Source organism: Macaca nemestrina, chromosome 1 (assembly GCF_043159975.1).
Source record: "Macaca nemestrina isolate mMacNem1 chromosome 1, mMacNem.hap1, whole genome shotgun sequence".
NCBI lineage: Eukaryota > Metazoa > Chordata > Mammalia > Primates > Cercopithecidae > Macaca > Macaca nemestrina.
The window spans coordinates 221,300,610-221,321,333 of NC_092125.1; the positions used below are offsets into that span (position 1 = coordinate 221,300,610).

The 20,724-nt window shown below is 46.2% G+C and overlaps 1 protein-coding gene across 2 annotated transcripts; it reads right to left on the reverse strand.

The window, feature by feature from the left end:
* Positions 1-887: 887 nt before the first annotated feature.
* Positions 888-13,884, reverse strand: LOC105473182 (arylacetamide deacetylase like 3). 2 transcript variants are annotated; one of them, XM_011726840.2, is made up of 4 exons: positions 13,569-13,884; positions 10,285-10,501; positions 9,036-9,099; positions 888-4,392 (listed from the first exon to the last, which is right to left on the reverse strand). In XM_011726840.2, exons 1-4 carry the CDS (start codon positions 13,734-13,736, stop codon positions 3,618-3,620), a joined length of 1,224 nt encoding a protein of 407 aa, XP_011725142.2. In that variant the 5' UTR covers positions 13,737-13,884; the 3' UTR covers positions 888-3,617. The 2 variants fall into 2 exon arrangements, with proteins under 2 accessions (XP_011725142.2, XP_070928560.1); XM_071072459.1 differs by lacking the exon at positions 10,285-10,501.
* Positions 13,885-20,724: the final 6,840 nt, after the last annotated feature.

Here is a 20,724-nt window from a genome sequence, read left to right on the forward strand (position 1 = left end):
AACAAATTTACAAGAAAAAAACAAACAACCCCATCAAAAAGTGGGCAAAGGATATGAACAGACATTTCTCAAAAGAAGACATTCATACAGCCAACAGACACATGAAAAAATGCTCATCATCACTGGCCATCAGAGAAATGCAAATCAAAACCACAATGAGATACCATCTCACACCAGTTAGAATGGCGATCATTCAAAAGTCAAGAAACAACAGGTGCTGGAGAGGATGTGGAGAAATAGGAACACTTTTACACTGTTGGTGGGATTGTAAACTAGTTCAACCATTATGGAAAACAGTATGGCGATTCCTCAAGGATCTAGAACTAGATGTACCATATGACCCAGCCATCCCATTACTGGGTATATACCCAAAGGATTATAAATTATGCTGCTATAAAGACACATGCACACGTATGTTTATTGCAGCACTATTCACAATAGCAAAGACTTGGAATCAACCCAAATGTCCATCAGTGACAGACTGGATTAAGAAAATGTGGCACATATACACCATGGAATACTATGCAGCCATAAAAAAGGATGAGTTTGTGTCCTTTGTAGGGACATGGATGCAGCTGGAAACCATCATTCTTAGCAAACTATCACAAGAACAGAAAACCTAACACCGCATGTTCTCACTCATAGGTGGGAACTGAACAATGAGATCACTTGGACTCAGGAAGGAGAACATCACACACCGGGGCCTATCATGGGGAGGGGGGAGGGGGGAGGGATTGCATTGGGAGTTATACCTGATGTAAATGACGAGTTGATGGGTGCAGCACACCAACATGGCACAAGTATACATATGTAACAAACCTGCACGTTATGCACATGTACCCTACAACTTAAAGTATAATAATAATAAATAAATTAAAAAAAAAAAAAAGAAATTGCCACAGCCACCCCCACCTTCAGCAACCACCACCTGCAGCATCAACATGAAGGCAAGACCATCAACCAGCAAAAAGATTATGACAATTTAGACATTCCCATGAATGTAATATACACATCTTTGGAATTTGGGAGAAATCTGGAGGACTCAGAGAAAACCCATGCAGACATGGGCAGAATGTGCAAACCATATAGACGGTGGTAGCCTAGGCTACTGCAATCACTGAAGGCTCAGACGATTGTTAGCATTTTTAAGCAACAAGGTATATTTAAATTAAGGTATGTACATGCTTTTTAAATACAGAACACTATTGCACACTTAATAAACTAATATAGTGGAAATGTAATTTTATATACACTAAGGAAAGAAAAAGTTCATGTGACTTGCTTTATTGCTGTGGTCTGGGACTGAATCTGCAATATCCATAGGTATGCCTGTACCTACTCTGTAAGATTAATGTGAGGAACCTAAGAGGTGGCAAATTTAAACGGTCCAGTACAGTGCCTAGCATGTAGCCGGCCCTGGGTGAACATTCATTCTTATCCCTTTTCCACTCAGTGAGTCTCGTGGATGGATTGCAGGAAGGATAGTGGTGATGTGGTAAAGGAGAGGAGTGGAGAATTTCATCCCCAAATCAATCATCTAGCCATTAGGTGAAAGTGCTTGATTTCTCCCATGATCTGCAGAAGGAAGCTGCCATGGGCATGAGCCCAGCCAGGGGTGCTCTCAGCCTCTTAAAATGTTATACATTCCTCTCTACTGGGCACGGCCCGGCAGTGCCTCAGCAACTCCTCGCCAACCTAACTTCCCAGAAGGTCAGCTCATGTTCCTCCACCCATCTCCAGAGGCAGGGGTGAAACAAGAAAAGCAACACTCCAGGGAGAGAGCCTCTCCCAGACTCAACTCAGAGGCCTGTCTCAGAGGCGGCCTCACCCCTTGGACTCCAGTGCTCTTCAACAGTTGAGTGGCTACCACAGTGTGTGTTTTCAGGGGATGGTTACTGTTTCTCCAACAAACCACCTGCTGGTCAACTGTGAATAGAGCAAGGAGTCACCCAACAGGATTCCTCTCTGCCTCATAGTTCAACCCAAATATTCAACTGAAAGCAAGTTAAGGGCATGCACAGGGTTTTTTGTGCAATGGCCTTGACCTTGACCTGTAAAGACCACTAACTAACCAAGATCAGAGCCTCCAGAAGACCAGGTGGGGCCAGCACGGGAGCCTGACCATTCTTTTCAAATGAATTTTCATTCCTAAGGAACAGTTGGCCAACTTGCCCAGTGGTCCTTGACACCTCTTGCCACTTTCACATATCCTGCCTGAGGGTTCAATTTAGCTTCTGTAGTAGAATAAGTGTTGGTGTCCACCCAACAACCATTTACCCTTCAATTAGGGAAGTTGTCACTTACCACCCCACGTTTAGTCCAAGCACCAAGGTGAATTGACTCCACCCTCCACTCTCAAGATGGCATAGGACTTGGGAATGGTCATTTAGATCATTCCATTCCCTTGGCTGTGGCAACTGGACACATTGCTCAGAAAGCCAACAAAGCCATTAAGTTGCAATGAGGTTTTTTTCTGGGACTGCTGAGAATGAGGCAAGTCCATGATAATGAACTTGACCCTGGGAGAAGGTAAGCATCAAGCTGATCAGTGCCACCACATGGAGAGGTGAAGGTGGCATTAAGAGGAGAGAAGAACAGAGCAGAGAAGACAGGACAGCTGATGGCACTGTGTGAGTTCCTGGATCGAACCTTGCCTAATGTATGCCTAGCATGCATCGCTACCTAAGCCAATCTATTCTCTTTCTAATGGAGGCCAATTTGAGTTGGTTCCATGTCTTAAAAAAGAAATAGTTCTCACGAATACATCTTCTGTTCCTTTGGCTGTCTTGACTTTGCACTGTGGACAGTGTTATCTAGTTAGACTCAGCCTTCATGGTTCTCTAACTCAGGACCCCACTTCCCTCCCAACTTCTCTCCTCAAACTCTTAGAATATTGCTCTGGGGCTTCTCGTTGGAAGCCAGGCTTTGATTCCAGGAGCTCCAGAGCTCCCCAAGTCGGCCAGCTGCAGGCTGTCTTCACCCACCACTCGATGCCAACAACTGTGGAAGCTCTATCCATTCTATCTTAACGTTTCCAGCCCAGGCAGTCAAGACTCTGATCCCAGAGGCTGAGAAACAGCAGGAAAAGTCACTACTGTTCACAGAAGAGGTGGGTGAAGCCAGTTTCTCCACCACCACCACTACCTCACAGCAGCCGAGAGCATCAGAGCTCCTGCCTCTGAGCCACATTGGGAAAGCCCCGTGAGGTTGTGCGTGATGCCCTTGTGCTATTTCAAAGTCCAGCCAGTGGACACAAGTCACACACAGTCTGGATCAATCTGGAGAGCCTGAACTGCCCCATAGGGAGGCTGAGAACAGCTCTTACCTGCTGATTCACTCCCACAAATGGCCACTGAAGATTGTCAGCCTAGATTTTCCCAACAGAGAACAGAGACAGAGACCCCCACTCCCACCCCCAAACCTGTCTTTTCTACCACATCCTCTGGACATCAGGAGCATGCATCATGTGGTTCTAGAACCTGGACTAGAAAAGTGACAGCAACCTCCACCCCTTCCCTAGCCCCACTATGCACCACCTAAATCAGCAACAGAGAGCCCTGTGGGAGGCTGGAGGCCAGTGGAATCCACATTGCAGTACCAGCAGAGAAGAAAGATGGTCACAGCCCCTTTATGAAATGGACTAACACATTCAGAATTCTCGTGGAGCACGGAAAGTGAAAGAAGCTCATGTCAATGGTGGTGAGCACTCCATGGAAACCATCCTTCATATGGCGCCAGGTCATGGGCACTCCCAGGTCTTCCAGCCTCTTCTTGTACAACAGCGAATCGTCCCGGAGAGCATCATACTCACAGCTCACGATGCAAGTTTCCGGGAGCTGAGACACTACGTCATCTTCTGCAATCAGAGGCGAGCACATCACATCCAGGACAACACTTACTTCCAAGTAAGCAGCTTCATTCACGGGCTCGGGGGGTATCGGTCGGTAGCCTCTCTTCTTAAACCTCTCGGGGATGTTTTCCGGGCCCAACCACTTTCTGTACTTTTCCCAAACTTTGGCAGGCAAATGGGCGCCTTTCATGATGACCTCTTGCCAGGAGGAGCTGAAGTCCAGGTATCGAGGAAAACAGCAGCAGGCGAAACTCCAGTTCAGCAGGGGGATGTTTCTACTCTGTTGAAAGGAAGGGGTTTGTAAATCCAGGGCTTGGAGACTGGCGTAGATCAGGATCTGAGCTCGGATCTGGGGCAGATCTGGCCTGTCCACAAGTTTTTGACAAACCACCGTGGCTATTCCCCCTCCCAAACTGTCACCACAGACCACAACCCGGGCTGGATCCACTCCGTATGCATCCAGGGACTTCAGGAAGTGGATGGTGGCCACCAAGCAGTCTCTTATTGGCACTGGAAACTTATGCTTAGGTAACTGGCGGTAACTGAAAAGGAATCAAGAAACACAGTTGATACCCATCGCCCCAGCAGATCCAAAAATATCAGCGTCTAGCATCTTTTAGCCCAAATTAGTCCATTCACTTCCCTTTCTGAAACTTGAGCAGGTAGTTAGGTGTGAGGTTTAAATGAGACGAGACGCATAAAGCCCACATACCTAGGCAGGTGCCATTCCTACTATCTCAATGCCCTAATGGGGGACCTGTGTCACGAGACATCCACCAATTGGCCAACAGTGTAAATATCACCCACACTGGCCCCATCTTCCTGAACCTACCTCATGTTGCTTCCCTGACTCACCTGCTCCTGCTTCCTGTCTTATGATTCTTGTATGAGCAACTTCAAGGCCTGCTTGAGTTTTTAATTAATCATGCCATACCTACAGATTTTGTTAGGGGGGATCTTATAGACTTAAATACAGCAGGTCGGCCAGGCCAGTGGCTCATGCCTTTAATTTCAGCACTTTAGAAGGCCGAGGTGGGCCGATCCCTTGAGTCTAAGAGTTCAAGGCCAGCCTGGGCAACATGGTGAGACCCCATCTCTACAAAGAATACAAAAAATTAGCTGGGTGTGGTGGTGGATGCCTGTAGTCCCAGCTACTCAGGAGGCTAAGGCAAGTGGATCGTTTGGGCCTGGGAGGTTGAGGCTACAGTGAGCTATGATCACACCACTGCACTCTAGCCTGAGCGACAGACAGAGTGAGACTCTGTCTCAAAGAAGAAAAAAAAAAGCAGCCCTCAAATAATGTCATTTCATTCAACATTGTTTCGTTATATTGATGAAAGGAAGAAAAATGACTCCAGCCTAGGCTACTACTGTTTGTGTGGAGTCTGCACATTCTCCTCATGTCTGTGTGGGTTTTCTCCCGGTCTCCCAGTTTCCTCCCACATCCCAAAGATGTGTATGTTACATTCATGAGCATGTCTAAATTGTCCCGGTCCAAGTGAATGTGGGTGTAGGTGTGAGTGTGCCCTGCGATAGGAGGGTGTCCTGTCCAGGGCGGGTTCCTGCCTTGTTCCCTAAGCTGCAGGGATAGGATCCAGCCCCCATGACCCTGAATTAGAATAAGTGAGTTGGAAACCAAATAGATGAAGGAATATACGTTATTGCAAAATGAAAAATGCATAAAGCCAGCCAGGTGCGGTGGCTCACACCTGTAATCCCAACACTTTGGGAGGCCGAGGCAGGCAGATCACCTGAGGTCAGGAGTTCAAGACCAGCCTGACCAACATGGAGAAACCCTGTCTCTACTAAAAATACAAAATTAACCGGGCGCGGTGGCACATGCCTATAATCCCAGCTACTCAGGAAGGCTGAGGCAGAAGAATCCCTTGAACCCGGGAGGTAGAGGTTGTGGTGAGCTGAGATCGCGCCGTTGCACTCCAACCCAGGCAACAAGAGTGAAACTCTGTCTCAGAAAAAAAAAAAAAAATTATAAAGTCAGCCAAGCACAGTGGCTCATGCCTGTAATCCCAGCAATTTGGGAGGCCAAGGCAGATGGATAGCCTGAGCTCAGGAGTTCAAAACTAGCCTGGGCAACATGGTGAAACCCTGCCTCTACCAAAAATACAAAAAACTAGCCAGGCGTGGTGGTGTGCATCTGTGGTCCCAGCTATTCAGGAGGCTGAGGCCCAAGAATCGCTTCAGCCCAGGAGGCGGAGGTTGCAGTGAGCCGAGATCACACCACTGTACTCCAGCCTGGGTGACAGAGGGAGAGCCCATCTCAAAAAAAAAAAAAAAAAAAAAAAAAAAAAAAAAAAAAATGCGTACAGTCTACAATAATCATACATCTGCACAAAAATAAATGATGCAGTACAGAAGCTCTCAGTGAGCCTGCCACATTTGTGAGTGCTTAGTTTTGAACTGGGAGATGTTCAGAGGTACTCCTGACAATTTTCACCTTGCAAACATTTATTCCTAGATTTAACCCACCACCAGAATGACCACCATCACTCACTGATTCACCAAGAATTGGGTAAACAATTATCTTTTTGTTTTTATCAATCTTTTAAAAATATATGTATAGCTCACGTTTATTTCAATTTTTAATATTAGCAGGTTTTGGTCTTTATTTAGAAGCTTACAGCAGGCATAGTGGCTCACGCCTGTAATCTCAGCACTTTGAGAAGCTGAGGAAGAAGGATTGCCTGACCTCAGAAGTTTGAGACCAGCCTGGGCAACATGGCAAGCCCTCACCTCTACTAAAGAAAATGATAGGCCGGGCGCGGTGGCTCACGCGTGTAATCCTAGCACTTTGGGAGGCCGAGGCGGGTGGATCACAAGGTCAGAAGATCGAGACCATCCTGGCTAACACGGTGAAACCCCGTCTCTACTAAAAATACAAAAAAATTAGCCGGGCGCGGTGGCAGGCGCCTGTAGTCCCAGCTACTCGGGAGGCTGAGGCAGGAGAATGGTGCAAACCCGGGAGGTGGAGCTTGCAGTGAGCCGAGATCGCACCACTGCACTCCAGCCTGGGTGACAGAGCGAGACTCTGTCTCAAAAAAAAAAAAAAAAAAAAAAAAAAAAGAAAAGAAAGAGAAAATGATAAAATATAAAAGTAGTAAAATAAATTTTTAAAAAATTTAATAAATTTGCTGGTGTTTTGTGACCAGGATTATACCATCAGAGCTTAATTCTGTTTATATCAATTAGCCTTGGTTTTGTAATAGGTAAAATTGGTTTTACTCCAAGTCATAGTTCCAAGAACCTGTCGACAGTGTTGAGGACTGACTGTACCACCAGAGGCCAGAGATATACAGCACTCTTCCAAACAAGCTATGCACACTCAGCACCATTGCTGCCATGCCTACCTGGTATTGCTAAGAGATTCCAGAAATCCAGATTTTGTGAGAAAGTTCACTATTTTTCAATGCTGGCCACAAATAAAAAAAAGAAAGAAAGAAAGAAAGAAAAGAGAAAGAAACAGAAATACTCTATGGGACCAACAAATGGCTGATGCCATTTCCATTCCATACCCCCATTTCAGGCCACCTGGGAATAGGAAGTCCTGGAAAGCAATGCCCTTAACTCCAAAATCCTGTCTACCTTGGATTTAGAAAATAACTTTTTAGCGGAGACTTGCTAGCATGTTCTACTGACAATCTCTTGGTTTGGCACAACCAGAATGATAAGGTGTCCAGCAACATCCTATGGTAGAAACCCTTCTGGAGCTAAGAATTGTAAAGTCAGGGGTTTATCCAGTTCTCTCTCTCATCTCATCTCTTAATTTTGTTTTTCTTTTCTTTTCTTTTTTTTTTTGAGACGGAGTCTTACTCTGTCACCTAGGCTAGAGTGCAGTGGCGCCATCTCAGCTCACTGTAACCTCTGCCTTCCGGGTTCAAGCGATTCTCCTGCCTCAGCCTCCTGAGTAGCTGGGACTACAGGCACATGTCACCACGCCTGGCTAATTTTTGTATTTTTAGTAGAGACAAGGTTTCACCATGTTGGCCAGCTGGTCTTGAACTCCTGGCCTCAAGTGATCCACCCGCCTTGGCCTCCCAAAGTGCTGGGATTACAAGCATGAACCACTGTGCCCGGCTTCATCCCTTCATTTTCTAATCTCCTCAGGTAGCTGTGCCATAAGAAAGTTGGCATATGTACCCCCACTGAGACGCAAAGAACTGCTATTTCTTTAGAGTGTGTACCTCTACGTGAAACTACAGGGAAACTTAACCAGGAGGAACCATATGTGTGATGCTGCGTCAGGCAGCAGGACAGGGGACCCAATGCTCACCACGCCCTCTTTGAGGCTCTAGGCTGGGTGGTGACTGTCAGAGATCCGTTAGGAGAGACAGTGGGTTTGGTTTTGTTTTTGTTTTTCTCGCTTTCTTCAGTGGGTCTCTGCCAGAGGGACCTCCCTTTTGGGAGCACTTGGAAGTGGATGTGGCAGCATTTCGGGTTGTTTGAGTGATGGTACAGGGTACCACAGGCATTTAGCAGAGGGAGGTGCAGGGCTGTTTTACTCAAAGAAGAGCTATGTCATCCAGGTGTTCGTGTAGTGAAACTCTGCACCTGATCCGCTTAAAAAAGACCACCTCCTACCCAGCTTCCAAACGCACAAAACACCTCTGTTTAAACAAACCCACGGCCCACATGCACAGAGGAAGGGGTTCCCCATTCTCTGTCTCTCCATCTGTCTTCACCTCCCCTTATTTTTCTCTCACTCTCTTTTTCTTGTTTTGTTTTGTTTAAGACAGAGTCTTGTTCTGTCACCCAGGCTGAGTGTAGTGGCGCAATCACGGCTCACTGCAACCTCCCAGGCTCAGGTTCTTCTTCCACTTCGGCCTCCCAAGTAGCTGGGACTACAGGCATATACCACCACACCTGGCTAATTTTTGTATTTTTTGTAAAAATGGGATCTCACTATGTTGCCCAGGCTGGTCTGAACTCCTGGGCTCAAGAATTCCGCCCGCTGTGGCCTCCCAAAGTGTTGGGATTACAGGCGTGAGCCACCGCACCCAGCTGCCTTCTCTTTCTCTACTCACTGGCTTCTCCCAGCCCATCCTCGCCTCTGGGCTTCCTCCAGCACCAATCTGCTCCCACCCCCCACCCCCATTTCTTCTTCCCACCCCATCTCTCCACATCAGAGCCTTGCTCCCTGCTGGCTCCCTGGAATCTCCCCTTTACTCACCCAACTGCCAGAACCACAGAGTCACTCTCCTTGCACAAACGAGAGCATATGCCATGGTGGGTTTCTAGAAAATAAATGGTTTTTAACATTCACTAGGAAGGCTTCCTTTGCCAGTCATTGTTGCTGTCTTCTTCTTATAGACACAGCCCTTGGGCCGACGCTGACTAGGTTTTCCTCTACTCCAGCAAAGTGCCAGTCAATCTTCTCACTGATTCTCCTTCGTGGTACTGCCTGAACAACTTTCTCTAAGATGCCCACCCTCCGATCCATCCTACAAGTCATTAAAAATATCTGCAAAGCTGTTTGACTGTAGAGTGCAGAGGTTTAGGGTGTGAGCTCTGGATTCAGACAGACTGGAGTTCAAATCTCATCTTTGCCTCCTTCTAGTTTGAGATGACATAGTGCCTAGCACGCCTCTTAACCTCCTGAGGCTTGATTTCCTCATCTGTGAACTGGGGTAATGATAATATCTAACTCATAGAGTGTTGGAGTTAGAATGAGATCATCCACCTGTAGGGTTCTCACAGTGCCTGTGTGTAATTAGTAATATTAATAAATATTGCTCAATAAATATTGGCTGTTACTCTCATTCTCATATAGACAAAACCAACATCACCCTTGCATTAAATCCCTTATTCTCAAAGGCTGCCACACTGGGACCCTGGCATTCCACAGATTAGAAAGCATATAAAGATGTTTCCCCTCTCCCAATTCCCTGGGAGTAATAATTAAGATAGTAAACTTGTCTCAGTAGTGACTTTTTCCTCTCATTGATTTTTCTCAAATCTTCCTATTTGTCTGTACTAGAATTTGTCTTAGCAACACCTGATGTGACACAAAATGCTGTGTTTTAATTCTTTTCATTTAAAATATCCTTATTTCCAACTAATTAGAGGTGGTGATTATAAGTAGAGTAGTGATATATACATGTATATATTTATATGTATGTACATATGTACACATATAAATGCAAGTAAGGGTATATTTCAGGATCTTTACCTTACAGTATCCTTCCTTATATTACAGTATTATTACATTTAACTAAGGATTACATTTAGGTAAATAAGGAGATACATAAGAGGGCAATATATCCCATATTTTTGCCCCCTCAATGATCTGCAAACCATGAACTGCCCTGGTTTTCCCTGGTAATAATAGCAGACTTTAAGCCCCAGGAAGATGCCCATTCTTTGAAGTCATGTTAAGGGGTGCCACCACCCTTTGGGAGGTCTGAGAAAAGGATTCTTACTCAAGCTCCCCAGGGCGCCCCCGCCACCGTGGTAGTACACGATGCCAGGCTTCAGGGCGCAGGTGGATGCCTTGGGCTGATACAGCTTCACAGGGATTGTCCCAAAGCGGAAATCTGTGACCACAACATCGGGGTCGTACTTTAGCGGCGGCAGATCGTGCACGAAACGGATGAATTGGGGCATAGAACAGATTCTGAGCTTCTCAAAAATCATCCCCTGTTGGAGAGAGAAGAAGAAATCTGTCGAGATGGGTTTCTTCACAGGCCATCTGGAGTCTGGCCTTCACAACCTACCCTCCACAGGTGACGAAAGGAGTGATTGGAAACTGCAGTCAGATTGGACCACAGCCCTGCTCAAGCCCTCAGTGCCCTCAGGACACCTGCAGGAAAATCCACTCTCATGCAGGCCCAGGTGACCACAGCACCAGCCAGCTCCTCTCAACCCACTCTCCTGACACCTTCCACTGCAGCCACTACAAGCCAGACTTCTGGGCGCCCTCGATGGCCCCTGTACTTGCAACACCCACCTCCACCACGAGGCCCTGCTCCACCTCAGCCCGGGCGCGACCTCTGTTTCCAGGGAGGCCTTCCTGTGCCATCCCAGCCAATCTGGCCACCCCAAGCCTGTGTAGCTAACTATAGTGTGGGTACATTTTTTAAAAACAGGAAGGGGGAGTTCATATCTTTTGAAAATGCCTACTGAACAATTTTAGGATAAAATAATATGATGTCCAAGATTAGCTTCTTAAATAAATGAAAATGAGGGAAAAGTTAGGGACATTTAGGGACACAAGGAAGGGAGATGGGCCAGGAGTCAGTGATGGTGACACTGGAGAGTGGGCACCCTGTTCCCCCTTTGGTATATGTCAAGGTTTCATAAAGAGTTGAAAATACAGCCAGGCACAGTGGCTGATGCCTGTAATCCCAGCACTTTGGGAGGCCAAGGCTGGTGGATCACTTGAGGTCAGGAGTTCAAGGCCAGCCTGGCCAACATGGTGAAACCCCATCTCTACTAAAAATACAAAAACTAGCCGGGCGTGGTGGTGGGTTCCTGTATTCCCAGCTACTTGGGAGGCTGAAGTGGAAGAATCTCTTGAACCCGAGAGGAAGAGGTTGCAATAAGCTAAGATCATGCCATTGCACTCCAGCCTGGGCAATGAGAGTGAAACTCCAGCTCAAAAAAAAAGTTAAAAATATATAAATAAAGAGGGCTCTCCCTCTGGTTATCCTTTCCAGTGTTTCCTAATCCTTGTCTGTGCCACAGCAATTTTGGCCACGGGTAAAAGACTGCAGGCCTCATTTGAGAACTTTTGTTTTGTTTTGTTTTGTTTTGTTTCTCTGGAAAGACAGAGGCCTCACTATGTCACCCAGGCTGGTCTCAAACTCCTGGACTCAAACGATCCTCCCACCTCAGCCTCCCAAAGTGCTGGGATTACAGGTGTGAGCCACTACACCCAGCCCAGAACATTTTTAAATACATAAAATAAATACATGGGATTATAAAGAAAAGCAGTTTTATTTAAATATACTTATCAAAATATTAAAATGTATGACATAGTAACATAGGTGTTTCCTTACTAGCACATAGAGTAGTAAGATCTAGCTGCTGCCTGACACTACCCTAGTTTCAAAGAAATGAGGAGAATACATGAGTTTCCACAATATCTAATACGCTATGCAAATATGTCTGATTCCTCTTTGGTGACAAAGTCAAGGTCTGGCTTTCAGGGCTGTGGTTTGTTGCCCTCATTCCTCATAGAAAGAATTTCAATTGGAAGTTAGTTGTGAAAATAGGGTAATTTTGACCCCATCCAAATACATGACCCCCTTGTGTTCTGTGACCCCAGAGGCTCAAGGAGCCCAAAGAGAGAAGCCCTGCTTGACTCCCCTGATGGGTTTTGCTGTCCTCCTTGCATTCTCCACTTTGGGAAGCTGTTTATCTGTAGCTTGTTCACTTGTGGGTTTGGTCCTTTATGGACCACTTCCCCGCCCCCCACAGCCTGGACCCTACAAACTCCCTCAAGGCAGACCTGTAGGAACTTTATCTTTCTCACCTGTCATTGGCCCTAGGGCCCAGAACTGGCGCAGGACACACAGCAGTTGCATGACACATCTTTGCATAAAAAATAAATGAATCAAGAAAGAGTAACAATGGCTACTATTTAGAGAGGGCTCCCTCTGTGCCAGGCATTATAATAAGCCCTCTGGAGAGGGTTATTCATGCAGTCTCCACAAAATGCTGTGAAGCAGGGGCAATTTTCCCTACTTTGTAAAGGAGGAAATCGAGTCACTGTATTTGGGAGCCTGGACTACAGAATCTGAGAGTCAAGGGCAGGAAAACCTAGGACCCAATCACTGCATCTTATAAAAGCTGACTCTGGAGATCAGAAGACTTGAGTTCCCGGGATCTTCTCTTTTAGATAATAGCTATATTCTTTTGAATAGCATAGAAGTTATTTTGAATAACATAGAAGAAACACCTAGGGTGTCTCTTGAGAAGAGGCGCTGGCGATTGCTTTTCGTTATGTAAGAAACTTACAAAAAAATATTTTGTATATTCAATTTCTGTCAAAGTACAAGAAAAACTATAAGAAATCCATATTGGCAACACCTACACAGTTCCATTTACAGGTATTTGAACAAATTACACCAGATGTTACCTAGATAGCTTTCTAGCTCTCAAAAGCAACAACATATTTTTAAAGTCATATTCTGTAGTTTTGCTCACCGACACTAATTTACTCATCTGCTACCTGTTTACTTTGTGGCTTGCTGACTCTAGCTAGCAGGCAGATAGCAATGGGGGCCCAGAGACTCAGGAAAATTCATTCGTATCTTCACAACTTCAGAGAGTGGCGAGTGCTGTGAATAATATGGACGCATTTATGGACACATGAAATGTACACTTAAAAATGGGAAAGGTGGTAAATTTTATGTGCATGTTTTACCTCAATTTAAAAAATAAAACAAACCAACAACAAAAAAGAAAGTCAGATGGGAGACACACAGGTGGATAGAACCAGACTGATTTTCTCCTTCTGTTAACTGAGAAAGCAGATCATTCTTCGAATTGTGTGGTTATTAGCCGGGGCCAGCTTCAGAAACACCCAAAGAGGCTGAGAACCACCGAATAGAGATTATGCAGGTTTCAGAAGGTGCGATTCCCCATCACTGCGGGCCCCATAATACCGGTGTTCATTCAGCTAGAAGCTTCTGGTGTGTGATTGTTCCTGTTCCCTTCCTTAATGCTCAGCTGGAGGGGACACACAAAACACAAAACTCACCCATGTCACCAGCAGCTGGAAGATGCAATGAAGGACTCTCAGTTTCACGGGGTGGCCAACTGCTGCCGGGATGTGCACAGTGAAAAACTGGCTGCAAATGACCCACAGAGTGACCCCTAGTGAGAACACACAGTCTGCTGCCAGGAAGATCAGGGCCAGGACCCACATGCTGCTTCCAGCTCAGAGCGGGCTGAGAGGAAGCTGTGCGCAGTGTAAACCATTTAGGACACGGTTCGGAGCCACAGATCTCTTCCATTTATAAGTCACACCTGCCCTTCCCCACCTCCCTCCTTCCCACAAACACTGACCCAGCCCAGATGAGTCACAGACTCAGGTGAGGATGTGGTTCTAGGACAGGGCCCATGCAGAGGAGAAAGTGGCCCATCCAGCCTGATCCAGCCAGAAAAGAAAGTTCTAGAGTCTCAGCTTACAATCTGGCACTGCTAACTAGAAACAGTCTTGGGTAAGCCACAAGTCACAATGGACATCACAAACACAATTTCTCCCACCGGTCCTTGGACCTCGTCCCCCGACTCCCTGATTCAACTCCAGCTTATCATCCATCCATCAGCCTGTGGAGGAGGTCCCAGAGCTGTTGTACAGCAAGCCATTCTCTGTATGCCATTCTTCCTCCAGACCTCGGCCGGGCTCCATGCCTCCCCTCTTGCTGGTCTCTGCTCAAATGTTGCCTTCTCAGTGAGGGCATCCCTGGCAATCTTATTTAAATTAACTCCCGCCAGCATGACTACATCCACCTTCCCCATCCCCCACCTTCCCCATCCCCCACCCTTCCCCATCCCCCATCTTCCCCATCCCCCACCTTCCTCACCCCCGCACTGTTTGGTTTTTCCCTGTGACCTTTATCATCGCCTGCCTCACTTGTCTGCTTATTGTCTGGGAAGACAGGGATTTTCTTTTTGTGCCATTTTATCACCAGAGGCTGGATCAGCGCTTGGTACTTGTAGGTGCTCAGCAAATGCCTATGGAGTGACGGAATGAATAGACAGGCTTTGTCCTCTTTCTTGCAAATCCAGGAAACTGTGCTTGCTTGCCTTTCCAGGTCAGGTCAAAGGTTGATGTCACCGTTGGAAATCTTCCCCTAACAACCAAGTCCCACATCTGCAGTAACAATAGCAATATGTGCTGTGTCTCCTGCCTCCCTGCTTGAGTGAGAGAGCAGTGGTTCTCAGACAGGGGAGATTTTACCTCCCAGAAGATATGGGAATATCTGGAAACATTTTTGTTGTCCCCACTCAGGAAGGGGCAGAGGGCTGGTGCTGGAGTGCCATAGACAAGAGGCCAGGGATATTGCCAAACATCCTGCAATGCACAAAGACTTATGCAGTCCACCAAGCTGACAGTAAGGTGGTTGAGAAACCCTGCATTTGCAACACTTGGATTTAAATCCTGGCTCTGCCGAATGCCAGCATGCTGATCATGAGCAAGTTATGTGCACTCAGCCTCAGTTTCCAAGTCTGTCAAATGGGGATAATAATAGTACTCCCCACTCCATAGGATTGTTGGCTGCCTCAAGAGCACCAGCCTGTGTCAAGCACTAGTATGAGTCTGGCACATGGGAAGACTTAATTAGATGTCAGGAAGCCGGCCTGAAGCTTGTTTTCTTTCTCTCTCTTTTTCTTTCTTTCTTTCTTTCTTTCTTTCTTTCTTTCTTTCTTTCTTTCTTTCTTTCTTTCTTTCTTTCTCTTTCTTTCTTTCTTTCTTTCTTTCTTTCTTTCTTTCTTTCTTTCTCTCTCTTTCTTTCTCTTTCTTTCCTTTCTTCCTTCCTTTCTTCCTTCCCTCCCTCCCTCTCTGCCTTTCTTTCTTTCTTTCTTTCTTTCTTTCTTTCTTTCTTTCTTTCTTTCTTTCTTTCTTTCTTTCTTTCTTTCTTTCTCTTTCTCTCTCTCTCTTTCTTTCTCTTTCTTTCTTTCCTTCCTTCCTTCCTTCCTTCTTTTTTTTTTTCTTTTTTAGAGATGGGGTCTCATGCTGTCACCCAGGCTGGAATGCAGTGGTGCAGTCTTGGCTCACTGCGGCCTCCATCTCCCAGGCTCATGTAATCCTCCCACCTCAGCCTCTGGAATAGCTGGGACTACAGGCGTGCACCACCATGCACGCCCATCTAATTTTTATCTTTTCTTTTTTTATTTTGTGTGTGTGTGTGTGTGTGAGACTGAGTCTCGCTCTGTCACCAAGCCTGGAGTGCAGTGGCACAATCTTGGCTCACTGACACCTCCGCCTCCTGGGTTCAAGCAATTCTCCTGCCTCAGCCTCCCAAGTAGCTAGGACTACAGGCGTGTGACACCACGCCGGCTAATTTTTTGTATTTGTAGTAGAGACAGGTTTTCTCCATGTTAGCCAGGCTGGTCATGAACTGCTGACCTCAGGTGATCCACCTGCTTTGGCCTCCCAAAGTGCTGGGTGTCACACTCATCCGTGTGAAGAGACCACCAAACAGGATTTGTGTGAGAAACAAGGCCGTTTATTTCACCTGGGGGCAGGTGGGCTGAGTCTGAAAAGAGAGTCAGTGAAGGGAGATAGGGGTGGGGCTGTTTTATAGAATTTGGGTGGGTAGTGGAAAATTACAGTCAAAGGGGGTTTTTCTCTTACGGGCAGGGGCGGGGGTCACAAGGTGCTCAGTGGGGGAGCTTCTGAGCCAGGAGAAGGAATTTCACAAGGTTAATTGCTCAGTTAAGGTTGGGCAGGAACAAATCACAATGGTGGAATGTCATCAGTTAAGGCAGGAGCAGGCCATTTTCACTTCTTTTGTGATTCTTCACTTGCTTCAGGTCATCTGGATGGATACGTGCAGGCTTGGGCTCAGAGGCCTGACACTGGGACTACAAGCATGAGCCACTGTGCCTGGCCTATATTTTTAATAGAGATGTGTTTTCATCATGTTGCCCAGGTTAGTCTTGAACTCCTGGACCCAAGCGATCTGCCCACCTCAGCCTCTCAAAGTGCTAGGATGACAAGCATGAGCCACCGTGCCTGGCGAGGACTGAACATTTCTATGTGTTCTTCAAACTCTCTCATCTTTCTCATATGCCCACAGAAAGACAATGTTTTAGCCCCTAAGGCATCTGGGTGGGACCAAGTAATGCATTCTAGCCACTGGAATGTGAATGAGAACACTGTGGCCATTCCCTGGCTATATACCATGTCCATGTGATTCCCCCAATGGTTGGCCACAGAGTCTCCACAGAATCTTCTGTGCTCCCTTGCTCCAGAGTACATGACAAGGACTTCAGAAGGTTGAGCCTTACAATGGCAGAGGTTAGATCCTTGTATTAGATATGAATTCTAAATTTCTCTTCAAAGAATCATATGTCAGTATGTTCAGTTCTTTTTTTTTTTTTTTTTTTTTTTTTTTTGAGACGGAGTCTCGCTCTGTCACCCAGGCTGGAGTGCAGTGGCCGGATCTCAGCTCACTGCAAGCTCTGCCTCCCGGGTTCACGCCATTCTCCTGCCTCAGCCTCCCGAGTAGCTGGGACTACAGGCGCCTGCCACCTCGCCCGGCTAAGTTTTTGTATTTTTAGTAGAGACAGGGTTTCACTGTGTTAGCCAGGATGGTCTCGATCTCCTGACCTCGTGATCCGCCCATCTCAGCCTCCCAAAGTGCTGGGATTACAGGCTTGAGCCACCGCGCCTGGCCTAGTATGTTCAGTTCTTTACCTTCTACTTTTAAACTTAACTTCCTCATAAAGCAAACTTTTTCGATCACCTGCTCCACCCTGACCCATTCGAATTACCTTCTCTGCACTGACTCATTCTGATAACCTGCTCCGCCCTGACTAATTCTGATTACCTGCTCTGCCCTGACTGATTCCGATTACCTGCTCCCCCTTGAATCATTCTGATTACCTGCTCCGTGCTGACTCATTCATTTTTCCCGCTAAACCACTCACCCCCATCACTCTCTTTAAATTAGCCAATCAGAACTAGTTAGCCTGTGTGGTCTAACCCTAGCCAATAGGGCGATGACACAGCAGCAGGGGCCACATGAGTCAGGGATAAGAACCCCTTCCCCTCCCTTGTCCAAGTGTGCACTCACCATTGCTCCATCTGTAAGGGCGCATCCTTCTATAGAAGTAAATCACCTTGCTGAGAAGAAAACATTTGTATTTTAGTGCTATTTCTTTTGCAGCACCAAAACTTTACGTATAACAATTTTGGGACTCGTCCAGGATTACGTTCCCCTCCAGGAGCGGTCTTTGGTTCTCTCTCAGGAGGAGGCGCGCCCTGCCCCCTTGTGGCGGCCTCAGGAGTGAGAAATCAGGACCCATCCAGTGTGAGAAATAACCCAAGCTCAGTAATGCAGAAAGAAACTGGCCAGCAACCTGGGGTAAAGGATCCTCCATAACGGCCATGCAAGTCTGTACATGGACCGAGCAAAAGACACCACAGGAGCTAGTAAAGTATTTCCTTGTTGGCTGGGACCAAGGTAAGAAAGTCTCAGGGGGGCGGTGAAATACTCCTTGGTTGGAGTGGCTTAGGGGTTAAAAAGAGGTGAGACATCCCCATTAGTGGGGATTGAACCTCACACAAACCTCCAGTAGTAGAAAAGGCAAGAAATTTCCAATAGGGGAAATTGAGCCTCACCCCAAAAGGCAAGAAATTTCCAGTAAGGGAAATTGAACCTTACCCCAAAACCATCAAGATGGGAAATACCCTGAGCAAGACAGGGAGCAAGAGGGATAAAGATAGTAACAAAGATATCCCCCAGAGAGTCCCCTAGGTCTCATGTTAAAATACTGGAAGGATAATGAAAGGACTAAACATAGGAAAAAGCAAAAAATGATAAAATGTTGCTGTTTTATTTGGACTCAGGGACCCATCCTCAAACCCTCAATCTTCTGGCCAATGAAAGGACTAAACATAGGAAAAAGCAAAAAATGATAAAATGTTGCTGTTTTATTTGGACTCAGGGACCCATCCTCAAACCCTCAATCTTCTGGCCAAAATTTGGGTCGAATGAGGTTGTAATGTGTCAGCTTCTAATCCAAAATGTTAATTATAAAAGTTCAGTGTCTCAAGAAGAACTAGGCTATGCTCTTTGCTGGAGGCAAGGGCCTGCCCTCCTTTTTCCCTTAAAAACAAATAGGGAAGAACCCAATCTGGCACTCAAAGTAAAAAGTCAGAGGAGCCAGCTCTCACACCTAAAGATTCCAGTGTGTGGGGTCCCCTAAACTATCTTCCCCTGTTCAGTATCCCCAATCCTTCCCCTCAGGCAGCCACTGCCGCCTCATATCCCATTCCAAATCCTTCCTCTACTCACGTTATCCCTCCTCCTTATAACCCTGACCCTAGGGAATTACCATCCCACCAGCCTGTTCCCTCCCAACCTAAATACCCCTCTCTAAAAGGAATCCAGTGTGAGGTAAAACAATGTAAAAAAGATATTCAGAATTTCCCATTTCCCTCCATACCTAAGGGGTCAGCCCCAATTCTCTTTCCTTTGAAAGAGGTACCACAAGGAGGGGGGAGCCATTGACTTTGTAAATGCTCCCTTAACCAGTTCAGAAGTCTGGAATTTTAAAAAGGAGCTTAAACTGCTACTAGATGACCCTTACACAGTGACAGACCAAATTGACCAATTCTTAGGACCTCAGTTATACACTTGGGTCCAGTTAGTGTCCATCTTGGGCACCCTCTTTTCAGGGGAAGAAAGGAGTATGATTCATAGGGCTGCTATGGTAGTTTGGGAATGTGAACACTCTCCTGGTGAAAACATTCCTACAGCAGACCAGAAATTCCCTGCCCGAGACCCCCAGTGGGACAATAGCAATGCAGATCACCAGGAAAATATGCAGGACCTAAGGGAGATAATAATAAAAGGAATTCAGGAATCAGTACCCCGAACCCAAAATCTTTCTAAAGCATTTGATATACAACAAGAAAAGGATGAAGAGCCTATGAGATTCCTGGACAGACTGAGGGAGCAAATGAGGCAATATGCATGCCTCAATTTGGATGATCCCCTTGGGCAAGGAATGTTGAAACTCAAATTTGTCACTAAAAGTTGGCCAGACATTTCAAAAAAAGCTACAAAAGATAGACAATTGGGAAGACTGTCCCCTAAGTGAGCTTAGGGAAGCTCAGAAAGTATACGTGAGAAGGGACGAAGAAAAACAGAAACAAAAGACGAAACTTACATTATTCACCTTCCAACAAATGGCTCCAAACCCAGGTACTTCTAGACAGAATTTCCAGGGAGCCAGAAACTATAAAGGGTCCAAACCCTCCTTTAAAGGACCCCAGCCTCCATCTGGAGGACCAAGGCCCTCTCTACCAGGTCCTCTAAAGAGTATGGGGGAGCAGGGTTAAAGAATCCCAAAACTAAGAGCAAGGAAAGGAAAGATAGGTGCTATAGATGTGGAAGAACAGGCCTTCAAGAGAGGATGTCCTGAACTAAGAAAGGAAAAAGAAGTCCTTCCACTCATGACTTTCGAGGAAGAATAGGGGGGTCAGGGGCTCTGTCTCTTTTTTCTTGAGTCCCACCGGGAGCCCTTGATAAATTTAGAGGTGGGATGCAAACATGAGCTTATCACCTTTTTAGTCAATTCAGGGGCCCCTCACTCCTCTGTTTCCCCCCATCTAATGTCTCCTCCTCAGAGGAACTTTTAGTCTCTGGAGTAAAAGGGGAAGGATTTAGAGCAAAAAATTTAGAAGTTAGGTACCAGGATCACTCAGCTCATATTCAGTTCTTGTTAATCCTTGAAGCAGGAACTAATGTATTGGGAAGGGATTTAATGTTAAAGTTGGGCATAGGTCTACAAGTCAGCCCAAGAGGATTCCTCACCTCATTAAACCTACTCACCACTGCAGATGAAAAATATATTAATCCTAATACGTGGTCCAAAGAAGGGAACTGAGGGAAACTCTGAGTCCCTCCAATCCACATCAAGTTAAAAACCCCTGGAGAACTAGTAAGAAGGAAGCACTATCCTATTCACCTAGAAGGTAGGATAGGGTTGAAACCTATATTCGAAGGCCTTATTAAAGACGCGCTTCTCGAGTTGTGTATGTCCCCTTATAACACCCCAATACTGCCAGTCAAGAAATCAGATGGGTCATACCAACTAGTAAAAGACCTTAGAGCTATTAACAAAATAGTCCAGACTACCCACCCTGTTGTCCCCAATCCTTACACCATTCTCAG

Coding starts and splice junctions, on each gene's coding strand:
- LOC105473182 (XM_011726840.2), bottom strand. CDS start 13,736: ATGTGGGTCCTGGCCCTGATCTTCCTGGCAGCAGACTGTGTGTTCTCA. Junction 10,502..13,568: donor TCCAGCTGCTGGTGACATGG/GTGAGTTTTGTG, acceptor TCTCTCCAACAG/GGGATGATTTTTGAGAAGCT. Junction 9,100..10,284: donor GGGCGCCCTGGGGAGCTTGA/GTAAGAATCCTT, acceptor TTTATTTTCTAG/AAACCCACCATGGCATATGC.